The 22,159-nt window shown below is 41.1% G+C and overlaps 1 protein-coding gene across 1 annotated transcript; it reads left to right on the top strand.

Moving 5' to 3' along the window:
* The first annotated feature begins 2,579 nt into the window (after positions 1-2,579).
* LOC139458987 (inactive glycosyltransferase 25 family member 3-like) lies at positions 2,580-22,061 on the top strand. The gene is made up of 14 exons (XM_071240425.1): positions 2,580-2,867; positions 7,119-7,231; positions 7,983-8,098; positions 8,695-8,759; positions 9,174-9,249; positions 10,716-10,920; positions 11,614-11,733; positions 13,693-13,769; positions 14,515-14,621; positions 15,603-15,677; positions 17,205-17,262; positions 17,570-17,697; positions 19,269-19,472; positions 21,514-22,061. The coding sequence occupies exons 1-14, from the start codon at positions 2,611-2,613 to the stop codon at positions 21,743-21,745; spliced, it is 1,833 nt and encodes a 610-aa protein (XP_071096526.1). The 5' UTR covers positions 2,580-2,610; the 3' UTR covers positions 21,746-22,061.
* The last annotated feature ends 98 nt before the right edge of the window (positions 22,062-22,159 follow it).

The following is a 22,159-nucleotide window of genomic DNA, read 5'->3' as shown; positions in this document are numbered from 1 at the left end:
AGAAACATAATTGGGGCTAACCGGGATTCAAACCCACGATCATAGGTTTCTGACGGCCAAAGGGACGAAAATCTGCCAAGGGAATTGGGCGCCTTAGACGACGGGCCTACCTGTGCCACCCTATAATAACTAAATTGCAAGGACCGTCTGGTTTTAAATAGAGACATAGCCGTTGATCCAGTTTTGTAAAAACTGCTTTATCCACCAGAAACGACACCTCCAAAATAACTGGGTTTGGCTGCAGTATCAAATGTGGAGCTGTGGTTGGTATCAGTTGTCGATGTTGCTGGTAGATGAAGTATACGCAGTAGATATCCACTGATGTCATTCAGCCAGCCACACAGTCCGTCACCTCCCTGCCCTTCTGGCATTTCCCTTGTAGCTCGAGAATGTCAGGAAATGGTCGGGTTCAGTATGGAAGTCCGTTTCCGTATAAATACCACATACACACTACATTGGGGGCGGTCGGGTAGCCTAGCGGTTAAAGCGTTCGCTCGTCACACCGAAGACCCGGGTTCGATTCCCAACATGGGCAAAATATGTTATGCCTATTTCTGGAGTCCCTACCGTGGCATACTGCTAAAAGCGGAGTAGAACCACACTCACCCACTCGCCACTTCATTGAATGTGAGTGAGTATGGTTTCACGCCGCTTTTAAAACTATTCCAGCGATATCACGACGGTGGACACCACAGATTAGCTTCACACAGTGTACCATAAGGGAATCGAACCCGGGTTTTCGGCGTGAGGAGCGAACGCTTTAACCACTTGGCGAAATTGAATGTACGCGATTAAATGGAACTCATTGCTAACGTACTGCTCTTCTGTTAATATGATGCGGCATGCACTACATATGTAGGGACCAGTTGGACACTAACGACAAACTCGGAGTGCAGAGTTAACGTTCTTGAAATATCGTATTAATGTAACCACTTCCTTCGTGAACACGTCTACAGCAATACATTTGTTTCAGTATAAACATCTGTGATTTTATTGTAATAATTTTCAGCGTTGACATATGTTGTGTTAATGTGTACCGTAAGTCCCCAGTGAGGACCCAGGTTAGAACAGGTCTTCAGAAAACCGTGCTAGCCGTTTAAAGAGACGACTAACGGGATCGGGTGGTCAGGCTCGCTGACTTGGTTGATGCACGGCATCGTATCCCAATTGCGTAGGTCGATGCTCAATCACTGGATTGTCTGGTCCATACTCGATTATTTACAGACCGCCGTCGCTATAGTTTGATTATTGCTGGTTGCGGCGTTGATCAACAAACAAACAAACATAAATCTAGTCGTATAGGATGGACATCGACTTGAACAATGCGAACACATTGTGCATGTTGTTATAATTTACAACGTATTGCGATGTGTGACAGATTAATACACCATTTTTCTCTCAATCTCACTCTCTTTACCGGTCGCTAATAAATAGGTACAAATCACTCTTATGGTGACATTTTGTCAATACAAATGTTGATCTTTTACCAGCAACTACAAGCGCCGTTCAAGTTCTTTGATGGTATCAAAGAATATCGCGTTAATATTTTCACCCAATCCATTATCTTTATATTTTGTTTGTTTAACGCCACACTCAGCAATATTCCAGCTATATGACGGCGGTCTCTAAATAATCAAGTCTGGACCAGACAGTCCGGTGATTGACATCATGAGCATCGATCCACGCAATTGGAATACGATGACATGCATCAACCAGGTCAGCGAGCCTGACCACCCGATCCCGTTAGACGCCTATCTGTATGTGAGTGAGTGAGTATGGTTTTACGCCGCTTTTAGCAATATTCCAGCAATATCACGGCGGGGACACCAGAAATGGGCTTCACACAATATATCCATGTCGGGAATCGAACCCGGGTCTTCGGCGTGACGAGCGAACGCTTTTACCACTAGGCTACCTGACCGCTCTCTATATGTATGTACATACACATATTACTAAAATTAAACTTGAAGATAATTAAACAAGTCGCCGTTGTTATTTTAGAATGTGAAAATAACCGGAAAGGTGATGTGAAATGGAGATTAATGCACTTACATAGCGACGTGCAAGCACGTGTGTAATCCACGATCGACCTAAAGTAAATATTTACTTAATTGCCACAGTTAATATTACTTCATCATTTTATAGAATATCAGTGAATATTTTTTTTCGCGATGTTCTTATTCCCCAGAAAAACCCTGAATTCTTGGCAAAATTTTAAGAAAATCTGGAGACTTTTACGCAAACGTAAAAAAAACCAAAATATTTTCTGGAATAGAATTAGAATTTTAAAATTATTAGAAGCGTTCATAAAATGTGTGCTATTGTTCTTTCTCCGCTTGCCCCGCATTGCACCATGTATGCACATGTGCATCTCAGAGTATATATGCCACGCCAGCAAACTCCCTTAGCCCTCTACTGATCCGTAGCCCCCACAACACAAGTCGCGGTTATAACCCCAACGTGCATCCGTACTTGATGCCGTTTACCATTTCCGCTCCTTCCGCTAGCCTTATTTCTCATTAAAAGGGAGGCAACTGTTGTCGCTGAACGATATGTCAGTTTCGGAACTTGTTGGCTGAAAGATTCAAGAAGTACCTCTAATTCGGCAGTATGGCCGCGAATGGTTCGACGTGTCGGCACACTTGCCAGGAATTTATTGTATGGATGTTTATAACATCAACTTTGTTGATGTGCATTTTAAATATCGCTGATATATGTGTGGCGGAAGACACTTACAGTGAGAAACATGAACGATCTCCACCGACAGTGTCAATTGCGGTGCTCGTCCGCAACAAAGCTCACACTCTTCCGTGGTTTCTGGGGCAATTAGAAAAACTGGATTATCCGAAACATCGGATTAATCTGTGGTAAGTACACATTTGAGTCGGGCGACCTCAGTACGACATAGCGAATGCCCTGTTAACGATGCCAGTGTATTTGCATGTAAGAATCTTTAGTATGTACATTTTTTTAACTAGCCCCCCCCCCCCCCCCCCCCCCCCTCCCCCTCCCTCGCCCTAAGATTACCAGTCTGGATCGACTAGTTCCATCATTTTTGATACTTTTTGTATCATGTGTTTTCAAATAGCTACTGTATGTTTGACCATGATGATGATGATGATGATGATGATGAATCTTCTTAAGATTGAGACTTTGTCAATAATTAAACCATAAGTAATGTTACTTCCATTTCTCGAGTGACTATCAAATTTCCATTTTAGCCGTTTTGAAATCGGGGTGCGCTTAAATAATCCCCGTGAAGATCCGGGGTAGAATAAGTCTTCAGCAACCCATGCTTGCTGTAACAGATGACTATGCTTGTTGTAAGAGGCGACTGACAGGATCGAGTGGTCAGGCTCGCTGCGTGGATCGAGGCTCATGATGTCAATCACTGGATTGTCTGATCCAGACTCGATTATGTACAGACCGCCGTCATAGAGCTGGAATATTGCTGAGTGTGGCGTTAAACAACAAACAAACAAAAGAAAAGCACTTAAATAAGATATAAAAAATGTGCATTATTCGCTGCACAATTTTTATTTTTAGCCCCAAAGTCAAGTAGGGTTTTACCATGACCTACCAAAATAGGGATCCAGGGGAAACCCAATAACTAATTTCAAGTGTCCTCACAGGAAATATTAGGGTCTTCAAAGTAATGAAATGGTGTTGTACTGAACTGCATGATTTTGATAATTGCTTTCATTACAGAACCTTATATTGCTTGTCAAGAATTGGATGCAGTGAATTTTTGTGTGTGTCCTTCGGGATGCAATATATATATTTTTTCTGCATCCATTCCATATATTTCTGCATCTTGGATGCACATTTCTATCTACTTGAAATACATGATGCTAGAAACAGCAATCCAATAAACATACACTTACGAGCAATCTAATCTAATCTGGTGATATGAGAGCTTGAGAAACGGCCTCCCAAAATGAAGCTTTAGTTGTGAATTGGTCCAGGATATTCATCACAATAGAATTGACGTAATTATAACACCCTAGGTAATGAGACATGCTGACTGCCATGCAATAATGGCTATCATGATTGGTTAATCATTATATAAAACAATTTATCTCTTCTCATAATCCTGGAACAAAACTCAGAGCTCCAGACAACTTTTTGAGCAACTGAGTTTTAACTCTAGGGTTTCTATCTTAATTGGGTTATTACATTTTTCATTGGGTAACCAATATTTGTTCACTCATCTATTCATCACTCTGTTGGGTTTTTCCACAAAATTAGTGAACATTTTAAGATTTAAAAAAAAATGAAATAATGTTTTAGATGTATATAACTGTTCTAAATATATAGAGTTGACTCGGAAAGTAAATTAGCTCGTAATTGTGTTTCGGAAATTAGCTGCTGAAAACTTTCTTGGGTATTTACGCGTGCTGTTTTTATACATTTGAGTTTTTAATTTAATGCATGCGTTTCTGTAAGCAAGTTCATTGAAAGTAATTGGGTTTTGAATATTTTGGGGGGGTATTTTATGCAAATACGCTTCTTAGCTGTAGCTCTGTAAACTAATTTTACCACTGGCTTTACAGAAAAAAACACAAAGTTGTATGTTCTGAAGCAGTGACCCCCTAAATTTCAACCCCAAACCCCCAAAATATTGAGCGTTTCTGTCCCTAATGCTCTTCAAACCACCACACGATCATACAAGATTTTCTGTAACAAAATATAGCTAGAAATATATATTTCTTTACACTGTATGAACTTGTATCAAAATGTGATATTGTGTCCCTCATCAGTGCTTACTGTAAGCATGGATGATCATGATGATAGTCACATTGTTCCACATCATGATCATGTTTGTATCAATACATTCTTAGAGTGCTGATAAATTATTTATTGTTTTACAGAGCTCCAATAACCTGCATATTTGTGTAAAGTACTCAAAATAAATCACCATTGCTCATTAATTTGGTTATAAATTGCTTATAAATACACATGCATTATTTCAAAACCCCAGTAGCTTGGCAAACAGCGCAATATTACCCAATGTAGCCTTTTCATCTTGCTCACCTGAATATCTTTATACTTTTTTACCTCTGGAATGCAGACATGACCTACTGCTGGGAATAATGCACAAATGTTATGTCTCGCATCTAATACGTTTATTGCTGTTGCGAGCTTATAAAATATACATGTTAGGGGCAGCACATGAACAGAAGGACTGGTGAAGATCTGGGGTAGAATAGGTCTTCAGCAACCCATGCTTGCTGTAAAAGGCAACTATGCTTGTCATAAGAGGCGACAAATGGGATCGGGTTGTCAGGCTCGCTGACTTGGTTGATGCATGTCATTGATCCCAATTGCTTGGATCAGTGCTCATGATATCATTCACTGGGTTGTCTGGTCCAGACTCGATTATTTACAGACTGCCGTCATATAGCTGGAATATTGCTGAGTGCGGCGTTAAACAACAAACCAACCAACCAACATGAACAGAAGAAAATTAGAAGTAACTGAAACAGAATTTTAAGCAGAACTATCAAAAAGAATGTCTATTCATTTGTATATAAATATCCAATGGAGTGAATATTTTGACTACCCAAAGTTTGTATGTTGTTTAACTCTGCACTCAGCATTATTTCAGCTATATGATGGCGAGTTGTAAATATTGCTGTCCCCAGCCATGATATTGCTGGAATATTGCTAAAAGCGGCGTAAAACTATACTCACCCACTCATTTGAGGAAATGCTGAAGGGCAGACATAAATGAATGATTTAAAGTTATGGCAAGTTTATTATGTTCAAGTATGCTGTCCTATGGGGGCACGGACGGCCCAGTCATCTGAGGCACTGCAATTCGCTGTGCAGAGAGTTGTGTTCCTTGGGCATGCCAATAACCTACGATCATGGGTTCAATCCCCGATTTGCCCCTCGGTTCGCCCCTATTATGTTTCTAGGTTTGTCCGCACCATTCCCCTGCTCGTGGGTTTCACCAAAGTGGTAAATATTCCTAAATAACATGGCGCTTATCTCCCACTTTAAGCTGACTTGCCGTGATAGAACTGGATTACTGTTGAAAGTGATGTTGAACATGCATCAACCAAGACAGCGAGCCTGACCACCCGATCCCGTTAATTGCCTCTTACGACAAGCGTTGATTAACCGGATCGGGTGGTCAGACTCAGTGGCTTGGTTAATGCATGTCATCGTATCCCAACATAGATGTACAACTTGACAACTTGTTGTAGGACCAGGATCACTTTGTGGATGAAGGGGGCGGTCGGGTAGCCTAGTGGTTAAAGCGTTCGCTCGTCACGCCGAAGATCCGGGTTCGAAACCCGACATGGGTACAATGTGTGAAGCCCATTTCTGGTGTCCCCTGCCGTGATATTGCTGGAATATTGCTTAAAGCGGCGTAAAACCAAACTCACTCACTCACATTGTGGATGAAGACTGCATTGGTCACCCCAGCCCATCACTGAAGTGTGGTGAACAGTTGTTTGTTGTTTAACACTCATATTCAGCAATATCCAGCTAGGGCTGGGACGGGTAACTCGGGTACTCGGGTTGGGTGGGTACCGAGTAGGACCTGGGTACCCACAGGACTACCCGGACCCGTGGTTAGTCACAGGATTATATTGTTCAATGGCAAAAATTATCTAGAACTTATGGTTACACTACAAGCCACTAATGTTCGCATTTCTTTCTGACTGTACACCCATTCCTTCTGATTTTCATATGATTGAATAAAGATATAACTTAATTCAACTTAAGTGTATGAATGACCAGATTGTTTAATACGTGTATCTAAATACATTTTGCCAGGGCTATGCTGAAAATGTTCCCAATCGGACATTTTAAGACATCTCCTGAGACGTACAGTCGGGTAATAGGGGCATGGGTACCCGGGTAGTAAATTTGAACTCGTCCCAGCCCTAAATCCAGCTATAAGATGGCAGCTTGTAAATAATCGAGTCTTGACCAGACAATCCAGATTGACATAAATACTAATCTACGTAAACGGGATATGATGACATACAATCAACCAAGTCAACTAGCAGGATCTCCTGAACAATTTTAGCTTGTTAAGTCACCTTACCGCATATATCAATGTAGGAGTAGACCATATATATTTATACCTACATATATTTCAGGTTCCGAAGTGATCACAACATTGACAATTCATCTGCCATGCTACAGGAATGGATAACTGCAGTTCAGCCTTTGTATCATCGAATTGACGTTAAGATCGATAACACTACCGCTAGTAAGTAGCAATATGTCTGGAATAAGATCAACAACTAGAATTTCATTGAGTTTCACACTTGTGGCCAAGCAGACGCTCTTCTTTAAGTTCATAATCTGATACTCTTGCAATGCTGTCTTCATCACATGATTCTTCTTAGTGAAGCAAATTATCAAATTATGAAATCTATTTGTAAAGTCAAGATGATAAAGCACTTGAACTGCACCCTATTTTCTAACCTGGCATCCAAAATAGAATAAAATTGCAATTTGGGATTTGAATGACTCTGATTTTATTAATCAGGTATGCATGGAAACAAGGACAAAACTAATAAAAAGTAATGAATTAGGATTTAAAAAAATGAAAGAATTGGTTCTCATGCAATGGTTTTTGAAAATATAGTGTGGGCGGGCGGAGTTTTTGTTGTTGTTGTTGTTTTTCAAACTAGTATGTATCCAAATAAACAGTTGTGTGACCAAATAAACAGTTGTGTACAATGAACCTGGGAAAGCATGTCTCTACATAAATGTATTCCTTGATGAGTAAAATACTGGAATATAGTATTTGACTACCTTTGGACTTGGAATATTTTAGGATTTTTTTGTTGTTTTTAAAAAAAATAGAAATAAAAACGAAACATGAAAAACTTCATGATGATGGGGCCGATGCCTGAGAAACACATTTATTATTTTTTAAGCCTTGAGTAACCATGGAAACAAGGGCAACACATTAAAAATATTTTAAGAAGTTTAATCTATTTTCTTTTTACCAGGATACCCAAATGAAAAGTCCAACTGTGACTGGACTGAAGAGAGGTTTGACAATGTCATCCAGTTGAGACAAGAAGCCCTTGACGATGCTCGGAATGTGTGGGCTGACTATCTGTTTGTGAGTACTATATAACAATTGCAGCGTTCACAAGGTCATCGTTAGTGGAGTTCCGATTACTTGAAATTATCGAACATTTTCGCCCCTCTCTTAACCCTGAGAAAATATTTTTATCTGATTTTTTTCCACTAATTGTCGTACTTGGAGAAAAAGCTCAGTGTCTTTTCTTCAAAAGGAAAGGTCACAACTAAGTATATATTTTTTTAATTTGTTAGGTGTGATCTAGTTTTACTGAAGTTAAAATTGAAAAACAATAATGCTAACCAATTAATTGTGATTATATAATTGTTCTTGGTTGGGAAATTGTGATGATTGATTGGTTAGGGTGATCCAATCGTTAATCATGATTGTACAACCACTTGCTCTTTGGTACAAACGGGGCGGTCGGGTAGCCTAGTGGTTAAAGCATTCCTCGTCATGCCAAAGACCCGGGTTCGATTCCTGACATGGGTACAGTGTGTGAAGCCCATTTCTGGTGTCCCCCGCCGTGATATTACTGGAATATTGCTAAAAGCGGCGTAAAACCATACTCACTCACTCACTTTGGTACAAAGAAACAAAGAAACAAACAAACAAAGTGTGGTGGTTGTTGACAGATGCTAGATGCAGATGTGATGCTGGAGCACAACCAGACCCTCCAGCTGCTGATGGCCCAGCACAGGTAGGTTCTACACTAATAATCACGACCCATTGTATGTATGGAAATACGGCACAGTTAACCTGTGAATAATGGTTAAAATTCTTGTTTACTCGTTCATGCATGTGTTCAGTAATTTTGTAAAGTGAAAAAAATAAATTGAGCTAATTAATTTAAAAAAGCCCTGTGTGTGTCATTTTTTTTCATGTTTGTATCTCCATTCTATCATAATATATACCTGGATGCATTTACATAATTCTAAAAATACCTGTCCAATCAAATTACAAATTGAAACCAGCTGTCAAGAAACACTTAATGGCATAAGAACTCCTGTGTCTTAGTAATCACAAAAAAAATCTTTTCTATGAAGAACATAATTTATGTTAGTCTCCTGATGCAATTAATGATATCCTACATTCCTCCATCTTGTACTTTCAGAACAGTGATCGGCCCGATGCTAAACACTAGCGTTGACGGCATCTACTCCAACTTCTGGGCAGGGATGAGCAAAGATGTGAGTCACGAAGCTACTCTACTAAAAACCGCCTCCGCAGACTAGTAGAGCGTCCCCCCGGAGAGCGGAAGGTCAGGGGTTCAATCCCCGGCCGCGTCATACCAAAAGATGTTAAAAGATGGTACTTGTTGTTACCCTGCCTGGTGCTTGGCATTAAGGGGCTAAAGCAAGAACTGGTTGGCTTGGAGTCAGTATACTGTGTCTTAGTGGGGTATTCATGTTAAACTGCGGCTAGTATATCAGTGGGCTAGCACTATATAATCGGCACTAGTCCGGACTAGTACAAGCAGCCTCATGCATGCACATCGCCATATAAGTGCAATAATCTTGGACGCGACGTTAAATCCCATTTCACCTCACCTCTCTAGTGAAAACGTACATATAGCGGGACATGTACTGCATGCCTGTGTGTTGAAACTAGTGATGCAACAAGGATACCTGATATATCACTCACTCACTCACTCACTCACTCACTCACTCACTCACTCACTCACTCACTGACACACTGTGATATATCGGAAATACTGTTCAAAGCAGTGTCAAACCCAACTCACTCACTCACACCCACATCAAACAGACACACTGTGATATATTGGAAATACTGTTCAAAGCAGTGTTAAACCCAACTCACACCCTCACTCACTCACTCACTCACTCCCACATCAAACAGACACACTGATATATCGGAAATACTGTTCAAAGCAGTGTTAAACCCAACTCACTCACTCACTCACTCACTCACTCACTCACTCACTCCCACATCAAACAGACGCACTGTGATATATATGAAATACTGTTCAAAGCAGTGTTAAACCCAACTCACTCACGAAAATTCACTAACTCACTCACTCACAAATCCCGGAATGCATGACATACATGTATGCAGTGTGTCCAGGCTGACGAAGCTAGTGATGCAACAAGCTGGTTGACATGGTTGAGTCAATACTGGGTAAAAAAACAGAAACTTATGGTCGTGGGTTCAATATCCAATTTGAAATGATCATGTTTCTAGGTTGTCGGCACCGTACCCGTGCTCGTGGGTTTCACCAAAGTGGTAAATGCCTGAGACCTGCATCACTTCCGCACGCCACTTTCCTCCTACATTAAGCAACCGCCTCCATGGTCATGTGCGTCGACCCCGAAAGCAGAAGGTCTTGGGTTCGACCCCCGGCCGCGTCATACCAAAAGACGTTAAAAGTTGGTACTTGTTGTTACCCTGCCTGTCGCTTGGCATTTAGGGGCTAAAACAAGGACTAGTCGGCTCAGACTGTGTCTGAGTTGGGTATTCATGTGAAACTGCAGCATGGTTTCTCGGGCTAGCACTATATAATCGGCACTTGTCCGGACTAGTACAAGCAGCTGCACACACACACGTGCATGCACGTTGCTGTATATAACTGGAATACTGTTCAAAGCGGCGTTAAACCCAACTCATTCACTCACTCACTCAATGTTTTGTCTTTCAGGGGTTTTATAAAAGAACACCGGAGTACATTCCGATAGTTGACCGAGAGAAGCTTGGAGTGTTTCCTGTACCCATGGTGCACTCTGCTGTGTTGGTCGACCTCCGGCACAAGGTCACAGAACAGTTCTCGTACTCTGTACCTCCCAAAGATTATAACGGCCCCACTGATGACATCATTATCTTCGCACATACTGTCAGACACGCAGGTAGGAGGATGAAGGCAGTTTGTTTGTTGTTTAATGCCGCTATATGATTCACGCAATTGGGATATGATGGCATGGATCAACCAAGTCATCAAGCCTGACCACCCGATCCAGTTAGTCTCCTTTTACGACAAGCATAGTCGCCTTTTACGGCAAGCATGGGTTGCTAAAGACCTGTTCTACCCCGGATCTTTACAAGGACAATAAACCCTTCGAAGGCTTATAGCTGCTTGATGATCAACCTACATAAGATAGCTATTCTATACATCGAAAAGAACAATGTAGAATAAAGCATGGTTTATTTCACAATAAAACGTTCTATAATTTCTGCTCGCAACTTGATGATATCGTAAATTGGAAGATGTTGTTATTGAGAACCTTGCTTGTCCCACACATAGTTTTCTCAAATATTTTCTGATTAATAAATTTCCGGATGTCTGGATTCTGGATAAGCTGATTTCGACTGTACATGTTTCGATGAAAAAAGGATCTTTTGCATCATATTTCAACACCAAACCCTAAAAATCTGCAAACCTTGCCATTACAAGCTATTACTTGCTATAATTAGACATGCTAATAGTGGCTAGTTAGTGATTATTTTAAGTTACTGATTTTTGGTCTCAATTATTCCTATTCTTATTTCTCTTAATCCAGTGTATCCTAACATCTGTCAATGACTCTCGTTTGTTTGGCCAGGTATAAGCTTCCATGTGATGAACTCGGAATACTTCGGGACAGTGCAGGTGCCCATGGATGAGTCGTACTCCTTGGAGTTTGAGAAGGACCAGTTTACTCACACAAAACTGGAGGCTATGGGTGAGTGTTCCCTGTATCATGTGAAACCCCCATAACCCAGACACCTTTATTCTGGATGTTCAGTGAGACCCCTGTAATTCAGACACTTTTAGTCTGAATGAATAGTAAAAACCTCTGTATTCCAGACACCTCTAGCCTGGAGGTGCAGTAAAACCCCCATAATCCAGACACCTTTATTGTGATTGTACAATGAAACCCCAATAAACCAGACCATTTCAGTCTAGATGTGTAGGGAAACTCTCGTAATCGAGACACTTTTATTGTGGATGTACAGTGAACCCCTTGTTATCTAGACACCTTTGTTGTGGATGTACAGTGACCCCTTGTTATCCAGACACCTTTTTTGTGGCTGTACAGTGAACCCCTTGTAATCCAGACACTTTTATTGTGGATGTACAGTGAACCCCTTGTTATCCAGACACCTTTATTGTGGATGTACAGTGAACCCCTTGTTATCCAGGCACCTTTGTTGTGGATGTACAGTGAACCCCTTGTTATCCAGACACCTTTGTTGTGGATGTACAGTGAACCCCTTGTAATCTAGACACCTTTGTTGTGGATATACAGTGAACCCCTTGTAATCCAGACACCTTTATTATGGATGTACAGTGAAACCCTTCTAATCCAGACTTCAGTCTGGATAGTGAGTGAGTGAGGGAGTGAGTTGGGTTTAACGCTGCTTTTAACATTATTCCAGTTATATCACGGCGTGTCAGCTTAATGTCGTAGGAAAACCTGAAGTGATGCAGGTCTCAGACGTTTACCACTTCGGTGAAACCCACGAGCATGGGTATGGTGCTGACAAACCTAGAAACATAATAGGAGCGAACCGGGATTCGAACCCACAATCATAGGTTTCTGGCGTGCCTAAGGGACGCAACTCTGCACAGCGAATTGCGGTGCCTTAGACGACTGGGCCACCCGTGCCCCCCCTTTGAAAATGAAAACCTTGTACATTGTTCTAGACAGGACTGTTTGGATACTGATGGCCAGTGAATGGATTAATTAAGTACTGCACACAACTAGTTAAACACACCAAATTCACAGTACAAAACTTACAAACTTCAGTGGATGAAAATAAAATTAAAACATGATAGCTGGATAGCTATTATATGTGCTAGTTACTGCACAGTGTGGAAGCTTGTCACTACTTAATATTTATGAACTGAACTCCATTTATAACCATTATACTTACTGGTGTACTACTGGCTGTTATTTTGAGACCATTAAAAAATAATTAGAACAGTGTTACCATGGCAACATATACCCCACTTTTAATAGGGATATTTTCGTCAGCCTTCCATTATACAGAGCTCCAGATAATTTTTTTACCAATAGTTTTTACTTGAAGGTTTCTATTTTAATCGGGTTATTACATGTTTCATTGGGTAACCAATATTTTTCCACCCATTTATTCATCACTCTATTGGGTTTTTCCCAAAATGAGTAATCATTTTGAGATTATTAAAAAAAATAAAAAAAATTTCAGATGTATGTAACGGTTCTAAATATAGGCTTGATTCGGAAAGTAAATTAATTCGTAATTGGGTTTCGGCAATTAGTTCCATTGTACACATGCTGTAAAAGCTTCATTGGCTTTTTACGTGTGTTGTTTTTATACACAAAACTGACGGTTATAGCGAACTCAAAGGGACCACTAATTGTAGTTCGTTATAACCATAGTTCGTTGTACATGTTATGGGCATATGTGCAGCACATATACAGCAAATGTCTGCGACCAAACAAAAGTTTGTTATATTCGTCAGTTTGATATAAGTGTGTTTGTTATAAATGTTGTTTAATGTATATTCATATAGAATGACATATCTTATCATCCCTATCAAAAGTTGAGTAGCATAAAATGCTACCGGAAAGAAAACTGATGTTCTTGATTCTTGGAAATATAATCGCCATGAACATGTGATGCTCAGTGAGATGCTCTCGTGTATATTGTTTCAGTGGAAGGTCCCGAACTGTATCACTCTCCCCACGTCTCCCTGCCTATTATCCCTGCAGATATGCTGGGCTTCGACCAGGTAAGACACCCTCTACACACAGGGAAACATTATCTGAATGGACCTGCGAAGATTCCAGGGTAGAATAGGTCTTCAGCAACCAATACTTGCTGTAAAAGGCGACTATGCTTGTCGTATAATGCGACTAATTTGATTGGGTCGTCAGGCTCGCTAACTTGGTTGATGCATGTCATCGATCCCAATTGCGTGGATCGATGCTCATGATGTCAATCACCAGATGGTCTGGCCAAGACTCGATTTTTTTTCCAGACCGCCGTCATATAGCTGGAATATTGCTGAGTGCGGCGTTAAACAACAAACAAACAAACTTTCTGAATGTCACTTGAAAGTAAGATGTACGACTTTATTAAAAGTATTCTTCCCTTCTTCTTCCCATCATTCATAAACGTAAAATTAATTAACGTCAACAAACCGTCAACTGTAATTACTGCATGTTGATCAGACCTATCTTGGACGTACGACTGTGGAATTGTACATTTCTCGACCTGGTAACACACACTTAATGTCTTTTGCAAATAGGCTTAACGCCTTTATTAAAAGTATGTTGGGAGTGATGCTTCTATTCAAATCAACCGTATCATTCACATCACCATGACCCCACAACAGGAATCTACATAATGTAGATTGGGCCTCGTCTTGGTGATTTGCCTTGAAATGTTGTAATTGATGTGTTCAATATTAAGTCTGTCAACATTCCTAACTTTGCTTCGTCAGCTGTCGTTATTGATGTTTACATCGTTGACAGGTGTATGTGATCAATCTTCTTCGCCGTCCTGAACGGAGGCAAAGAATGATAGCGACGATGTACGACCTCGGGATCCAAGTCAAGTTTGTGGATGCTGTGGATGGAAAGTGTGTATGATTTACATGTACTCAGTTGTTTAATTTGCTAGTTTGAACTTGTAAGAGGCTACTAACGGGATCGGGTGGTCAGGTTGCTGATTTAGTTGATGCATGTCATCGTATCCCAATTGCATGGTTCGATGCTCATGTGGTCAATCACTGGATTGTCTGGTCTAGACTCGTTTATTTACAGACCACTGTCTTATGGCTGGAATATTGCTGAGTGCGGCTTTAAACAACAAACAAACAAAACATGTTGAAAGGCTGGAGTGATTCCCTGATTCCCCTTCATTGTATGCTGGGGCGGTCGGGTAGCCTAGAGGTTAAAGCATTTGCTTGTCGTGCCAAAGACCCGGGTTCGATTCCCGACATGGGTACAATGTGTGAAGCCCATTTCTGGTGTCCCCTGCCGTGATATAGCTGGAATATTGCTAAAAGCGGCGTAAAACCATACTCACTCACTCCAGTGTATGCCAGACACAATATGGCTTGATAGGGTAAATTATATGGCTGTTGGCACCTGTCTGTTCATTCTCTACATCTCCAGGTCTCACTACTGGGTAAACCTACACTAACCCTGTGTCCATGTACATGGTTCGTTCAATCTCAAATTATGTTCCCTTGATTTCCTTTAGCTATTTCTTCATGTCCATTACGGGGGCACGGGTGGCCCAGTCGTGTAAGGTGCCGCGATTCGCTGTGCTGAGTTGTGTCCCTTGGGCATGACAGAAACCTATGATTGTGGGTTCGAATCCCGGTTTGCCCCGATTATGTTTCTATGTTTGTCAGCACTATACCCCTGTTCGTGGTTTGACTTGCTAACTTGGTTGATGCATTAATCCCAATTGCATGCTCATGATGTTGATCAGTGGATTGTCAGGTCCAAACCTGATTATTTACAGATCGCCATCATATAGCTGTATTACTGCTGAGTGCAAACAAACAAACAAACAAACAACATAATTCTTTGCTCACTGTGATGTGTTTCAGGCAGCTCAATGACACCTACATGGACAGTCTGGGTATAGATATGTTGCCAGGATACGCGGACCCATACTCACACAGGTAAGCAATATTGTACATTCTTCATGACCTACATGATTTGCTTATAGGACATGCAAGTTCTGCAGTTGCTTCCCCTAGCTATGACAGGATACACTGCCCATACTCACACAGGTCAGCAATGTTGTACATTCTTCATGACCTACATGATTTGCTTATAGGACATGCAATCTAAACATTGCTGCAGTTACTTCCCCTAGCTATGACAGGATACACTGCCCATGCTCACACAGGTAAGCAATGTTGGACATTCTTCATGACCTACATGATTTGCTTATAGGACATGCAATCTAAACATTGCTGCAGTTACTTCCCCTAGCTATGACAGGATACACTGCCCCTACTCACACAGGTTAGCAATGTTGGACATTCTTCATGACCTACCGACCTGTGAAGATTCCGGGGTTGAATAGGTCTCCAGCAACACATGCTTGCCATAAGGGACTATGCTTGTCATAAAAGGCGACTAACGGGATTGGGTGGTCAGGCTCGCTGACTTGGTTGATGCATGTCATTGATCCCATTTGCGTGGATAGATGCTCATGACATTAATCACTGGATTGTCTGGTCCAGACTCGATTATTTACAGACCGCCGTCATATAGCTGGAATATTGCTGAGTGCGGCGTTAAACAACAAACCAACCAACCAACCAACCAATCATGACCTACATGATTTGCTTATAGGACATGCAATCTAAACATAGCTGCAGTTACTTCCCCTAGCTATGACAGGATACACCGCTCATGGGTTTGAATCCCTCATTCCCTGTTCTGGTTGTGCTTGTGGGTTTCACTAAGGTGCTGACAACATGTGGACTGTCTTCTCGCACTAAGCTGAAGTGCTGTTTTTAAACATAAATAGTACAAAGTAGCTAAGTAAGAAGAAAGAAAGTACCTGAACGTAGTAACTTCAGTTGCTAATTTGTAATTCAGAAAATTGTTTCAATTTTTTTAAGGGAATTCAGTGATGCCATATTGAAACTTGATTCTTGAATTGTTGTTGGAAGCTTCAATCATATGCTCACTGCCAAAAGAAACGCTTACCATAGAAACATATAGAGAAGTATTACGTTAAGAAGAGATGTTTCCAATGTGTACCACTTAATGACAAAACTAACAATCAGTCAAGTGTCGCCACAGAGTGACTTTATTCTTATCATGAATATGCTGCACGTAATTTGCAAACTTTACACGCTAATCCTGCACGAGACAAATGGTGCATCTTGAGTCATGGATCTATGACGTCACATGTGATGCATTCATTAGCGTCGGTTCACACAACATTACAGTATGTTCGTTTGTGCATCTAACAAATCTAAGGTCTTATGAATATGAGTAATTCTTCATTTAATAACCATCATGTACGATATTCGTGTCTCTGTTGTCGGTGAGTATAGGTTACAGTGTGGCAATGTCCAGATCAGTCCCAACTCAGAGCCTTGAGTGAAGGATTTTCAACTCAACTTGTGGGTGCGATGTTACTTGGATGTTTAAGGTGGCCATGTGGAAACTATTTCTTCATTTTCCAGAGCGCTGACACTTGGAGAGATTGGGTGTTTTCTGAGTCACTATTTTATCTGGGTTGAGGTAGGATACAGTGTCTGTCTGTCTGTCTGTATTGTCTGTCTGTCTGTGTCTGACTGTCTGTCTGTAATAACAGACATGATGGCTTTTGTCTCAATTATCACAGAATATGGCAGTGTATCCAATGTTTCAGTAATCACAGACTAAAATATCCATTGTTTCAGTAAGCACAGACTGAAATGTCCAATGTTTCAGTAATCACAGACTAACGTATACAAAATGTCATTATAATTCGATCTTTTCCTCCAATATGAAACCTTTCTGCATGAGGTCTGATTTTAATGAGATTAAAAAATATTCAATGTTTCAGATGATGGAAAAGGGATATGAGCGTGTTCTAGTCTTCGAGGACGATGTCAGATTTGAAGCCTATTTCCGAAAGAAGTTTGCGTACATGCTGAAAGAAGCACAGGACTACGTGCCCAACTGGGAACTCATGTAGGCAATCTGCTTGATTGATACGGATAGGCCTTCCATTTTATTATCCCCCACCACGAAGTGGAAGGGGGGTGGATATAAGAATGGGTGCTGTCTGTCCTTCCTTTGTCTGTCACATTTCGTTTCCAGAGCAGAACTCAAAAAGCATGAGGATATCTTAACCAAATGTTGCATATAGATAGGTCTAGTGGAGAACTGGTGCCTTTTGATAGTTTAGGGTTTTTGAAAAATTTGCTTTTCTTGTTTCCATAGCAACGATTTTGACTTAGACTATGATGAATATGGTGGTTGTGCTCTTTCCAAAAGAAGATCTTGATAAATATATCTTCACCAAACTTGGTACAAAGATAGGTCTAGTGGTACACTGGTGACTTTTAATATTTTGGGATTTTTGAAAAAAGATTTTTTTTGTTTCCGGGGGCCTTATGCCTTGCACACAACCAAACATGTCATGTTGGCAGGGGATATGAGTATTTCATGCTTATTTGATTATGTTTAGCTACATTTTATATTTTTGGTTCCTCTGCTCTGCCGTATGCAAGGGCAGAAAGAATCTGTGGTCTTACAAATAAAAATATAAAGGCCTGATGTGTGTTGCCCTGTTCCACAAAGTGATCTTAGTGCTACGTTGTTCGTAAGCCTATGATAAAGTATGGGAGTTACGACCAACTTAGCACTAAGATGACTTTGTGGAACAGGTTCCTGATGTGTGTTGCCCTACTTACACAGCGATCTTAGTACTACGTTGATCGTAAGCCTGTGATAAAGTATGAGAGTTACGACCAACTTAGCTCTAAGATCACTTTGTGGAACAGGTTCCTGATGTGTGTTGCCCTACTCACACAGCGATCTTAGTGCTACGTTGATCGTAAGCCTGTGATAAAGTTTGAGAGTTACGACCAACTTAGCTCTAAGATCACTTTGTGGAACAGGTTCCTGATGTGTGTTGCCCTACTCACACAGCGATCTTAGTGCTACGTTGATCGTAAGCCTGTGATAAAGTTTGAGAGTTACGACCAACTTAGCTCTAAGATCACTTTGTGGAACTTTGTGGAACAGGTTCCTGATGTGTGTTGCCCTGGTCCACACAGCGATCTTAGTGCTACGTTGATCGTAAGCCTGTGATAAAGTATGGGAGTTACGACCAACTTAGCTCTAAGATCACTTTGTGGAACTTTGTGGAACAGGTTCCTGATGTGTGTTGCCCTGGTCCACACAGCGATCTTAGTGCTACGTTGATCGTAAGCCTGTGATAAAGTATGGGAGTTACGACCAACTTAGCTCTAAGATCACTTTGTGGAACTTTGTGGAACAGGTTCCTGATGTGTGTTGCCCTGTTCCACACAGCGATCTTAGTACTACGTTGAACATAAGCCTGTGATAAAGTATGAGAGTTACGACCAACTTAGCACTAAGATCACTTTGTGGAACAGGTTCCTGATGTGTGTTGCCCTGTTCCACACAGCGATCTTAGTACTACCTTGAACATAAGCCTGTGATAAAGTATGAGAGTTACGACCAACTTAGCTCTAAGATCACTTTGTGGAACAGGTTCGTGATGTGTGTTGCAGCTACCTTGGCCGGAAGATTCTACAGAGTCGGCAGGAGTACCTGGTGAAGGGCACAGAGAACCTGGTGTGGCCCAGCTACTCGTACTGGACACTCAGCTACATGCTGCAGCGGTCCGGCGCCAAGAAGCTGCTGGACCAGAAGCCCCTCGGCAAGATGATCCCCGTGGATGAGTTCCTGCCCATCATGTTCAACAAGCATCCAGAGTATGTGGTCCTCTACTTCAGGCAGGACTCTGATGTGTCGCTGGTTTCTCATCAATGATGGGTTGTTTTTGTTTGTTTGTTGTTTAAGGCACACTCAACATTATTCAAGCTCTTTGATGGTGGTCATACATGAATATGTTGTATAATGGATTCAGGAAATGTAGAACAAGGGTTTTAATTCACACAGAGCACATAGCATATAATACATGCAGGCAGACATATTGGAACTCCCCCCTTTTTTACTCCCTAATTGAAGAGTACATTTTTTAACATAAGCTGTCCGGAGTTATCTCCCCTAGACCATACCATGAACACATTAAGCCATCCGGAGTTATCTCCCATAGACCACTACATTAAGTGTACATAAAGACATAATAAACAGAATAATTGAGTCTGGACCAGAGAATCCAGTGATTGATGTCATGAGCATTGATGTACGTAGCTGGTATACGATGACATGCATCATAGTGTTTCAAGTTATAAATTTACTGGTCCCCTGGACTGGCATCAATTAAAAATGCTTGTATATTCTATATTTTGGACTGATAGGGTTAAAATTTACCGTTAAATTCTTGGCAATTACTGGTAAACAGAAACACTGTATGAACCTAGTCATTGAATCTGACCACCCAATCCTGTTAGTCTCCCCTTTCAACAAACATGAGTTGCTGAAGACTAATTCTAACCCTAATCTTCATGGTGCAGGGCTCAGGGTTCTAATCAATGGTGGGTTGTCCGATACGTGGAAGAAATGTACATTCCCATTGTCAAGCGTTGTTCACAAAACTGTTTTATCAATTTGAGGTCATTACTGCTGGGGTACGAGGTAACACAGTCACTGAAGGTGCTGCGGAGTGACTGTGGAGGAATGCCAGAGTCTTATGAACGTTTGATTAATCATTATGATTCTTGGTGTGTCGTCATACACACAGGGGCGGTTAAACCGTTCACTTGTCACGCCAAAGACCAGGGTTCGATTCCCCACATGGGTACAATGTGTGAAGCCGATTTCTGGTGTCACCCGCAGTGAAATTGCTGGAATATTGCTAAAAGCGGCGTAAAACCAAACTCACTCACTCATCATAAATACATGCTATGCCATGTAAATTAGCTTAGAGTTATTCCCCCTTAGCTCTTTATTACTTCCCCTGTTCCACAAATGATCTTAGTGCTGTGACTGTTGTAGCTCCCATTATATTGCATAGACTTACATGACCGTGATATCCAGGTTAGAATAGGTCTTTTTCAACCCATGCTTGCCGTAAAAGGCGTATGCTTGTTGTAGGAGGTGACTAATGGGATCGGGTGGTCAGGCTCACTGACTTGTTTGATGCATGTCATTGATCACAATTATAGTTGATAGTTTGTTCTCTCACTGCCACCATGTTTTATAACCAAGATGTAAAGAAAGATTGTGTGGATCAATGTTCATGATATCAATCACTGGATGGTCTGGTCCAGACTCGATTATTTACAGACCGCCGATCACAAGCTGGAATATCACTGAGAGCAGCGTTAAACAACAAACAAACAAACATCAAATAAAAGGGTTGTGCCCAGTTGAGACGATCAGATCAAAATATGTATTGTACTAAAACGGGTCTTTGAAATGAAAAGATTTGGAAAATATCTGTGTACGCCCAGTTGACGGTACACATACTTTGCAAATCCTGCAATTGACTATGCATGGACTCATAAGTCCCGCCAAAATACAACTCCATAATTCCAGCCTAGTTCGGTAAGGGTGGAAACTGGACTTTTTTAGTCAGTTAACTCCCTTGCATAGGGAAGATGGGTTAAACCCCATTTCTCCTCACCTCACATAGACTTACAGTAGTCATAAGAGTTTGAAATTAACATGAAAGTCAAGGGGTCAGTGTCATAACCCTGATGTTCAAATTAAAGGTTTACCATAGGCAAAGACCTCAAGGACAACAGGATTCCCTTACTTTTCACAACTGGTCGTACTAAGATCGCTCAGTGCAAGTGGTCCCTGGAAAATGAGAAATTCAGCTCCCAAAAATACCTATTCTGCTTGCAGGCATGACTGGCGCCTACAGTTTGAGCCGAGGAACCTGGTAGGGCTGTCAGCTGACCCGCTTCTCGTCTTCCCCACCCACTACACCGGTGAGGAGAACTACATCAGCGACACTGAGGTGTCCAACATCATCCCCACAGAAGACATAGAGGATAAACCTGGCGTGGACACTATCCCTACTATTGAGGACACGGCCAAGTGTAAATCCCCTGAATGTATCCACGATGAGTTTTGAGGAAAACAGTTTAGGAAATCACTTCATTTAGGTAATGATGAATCTCCATCCAGCGGATCCAGAACCATACAAACTATGTATTACAAAACATGTCACTAAGTCATCTGATGATTTCAAGAAAGATACCAATTAATTGACTTATTTTTGGCTAACAAACACAAATTGTATCCTGTCTTTGAAAGGCATTTAGAAGTGATACACATAAGGAAGAGAATTTATGGATGTCAACTTCTTTATTATGAGGAACACAATGTTGACATCCATAAATTCTCTTCCATCAATTGTATCCAGATATTATTTCATTCTTTTTCGTATTTTGTGTGCACTTGACTGGCAGGAGGGGGGGGGGGGGGAATGGATGCAGTAAATATATCACTGTCCAGTATTATTTGTACGTCCATTTGACCAGTGGAC

The sequence above is a fragment of the Haliotis cracherodii genome, unplaced genomic scaffold, assembly GCF_022045235.1.
Source record: "Haliotis cracherodii isolate W230 unplaced genomic scaffold, xgHalCrac1.p SCAF_13, whole genome shotgun sequence".
Classification (NCBI taxonomy): Eukaryota; Metazoa; Mollusca; class Gastropoda; order Lepetellida; family Haliotidae; genus Haliotis; species Haliotis cracherodii.
This window is presented reverse-complemented; position numbering and strand designations above follow the sequence as displayed.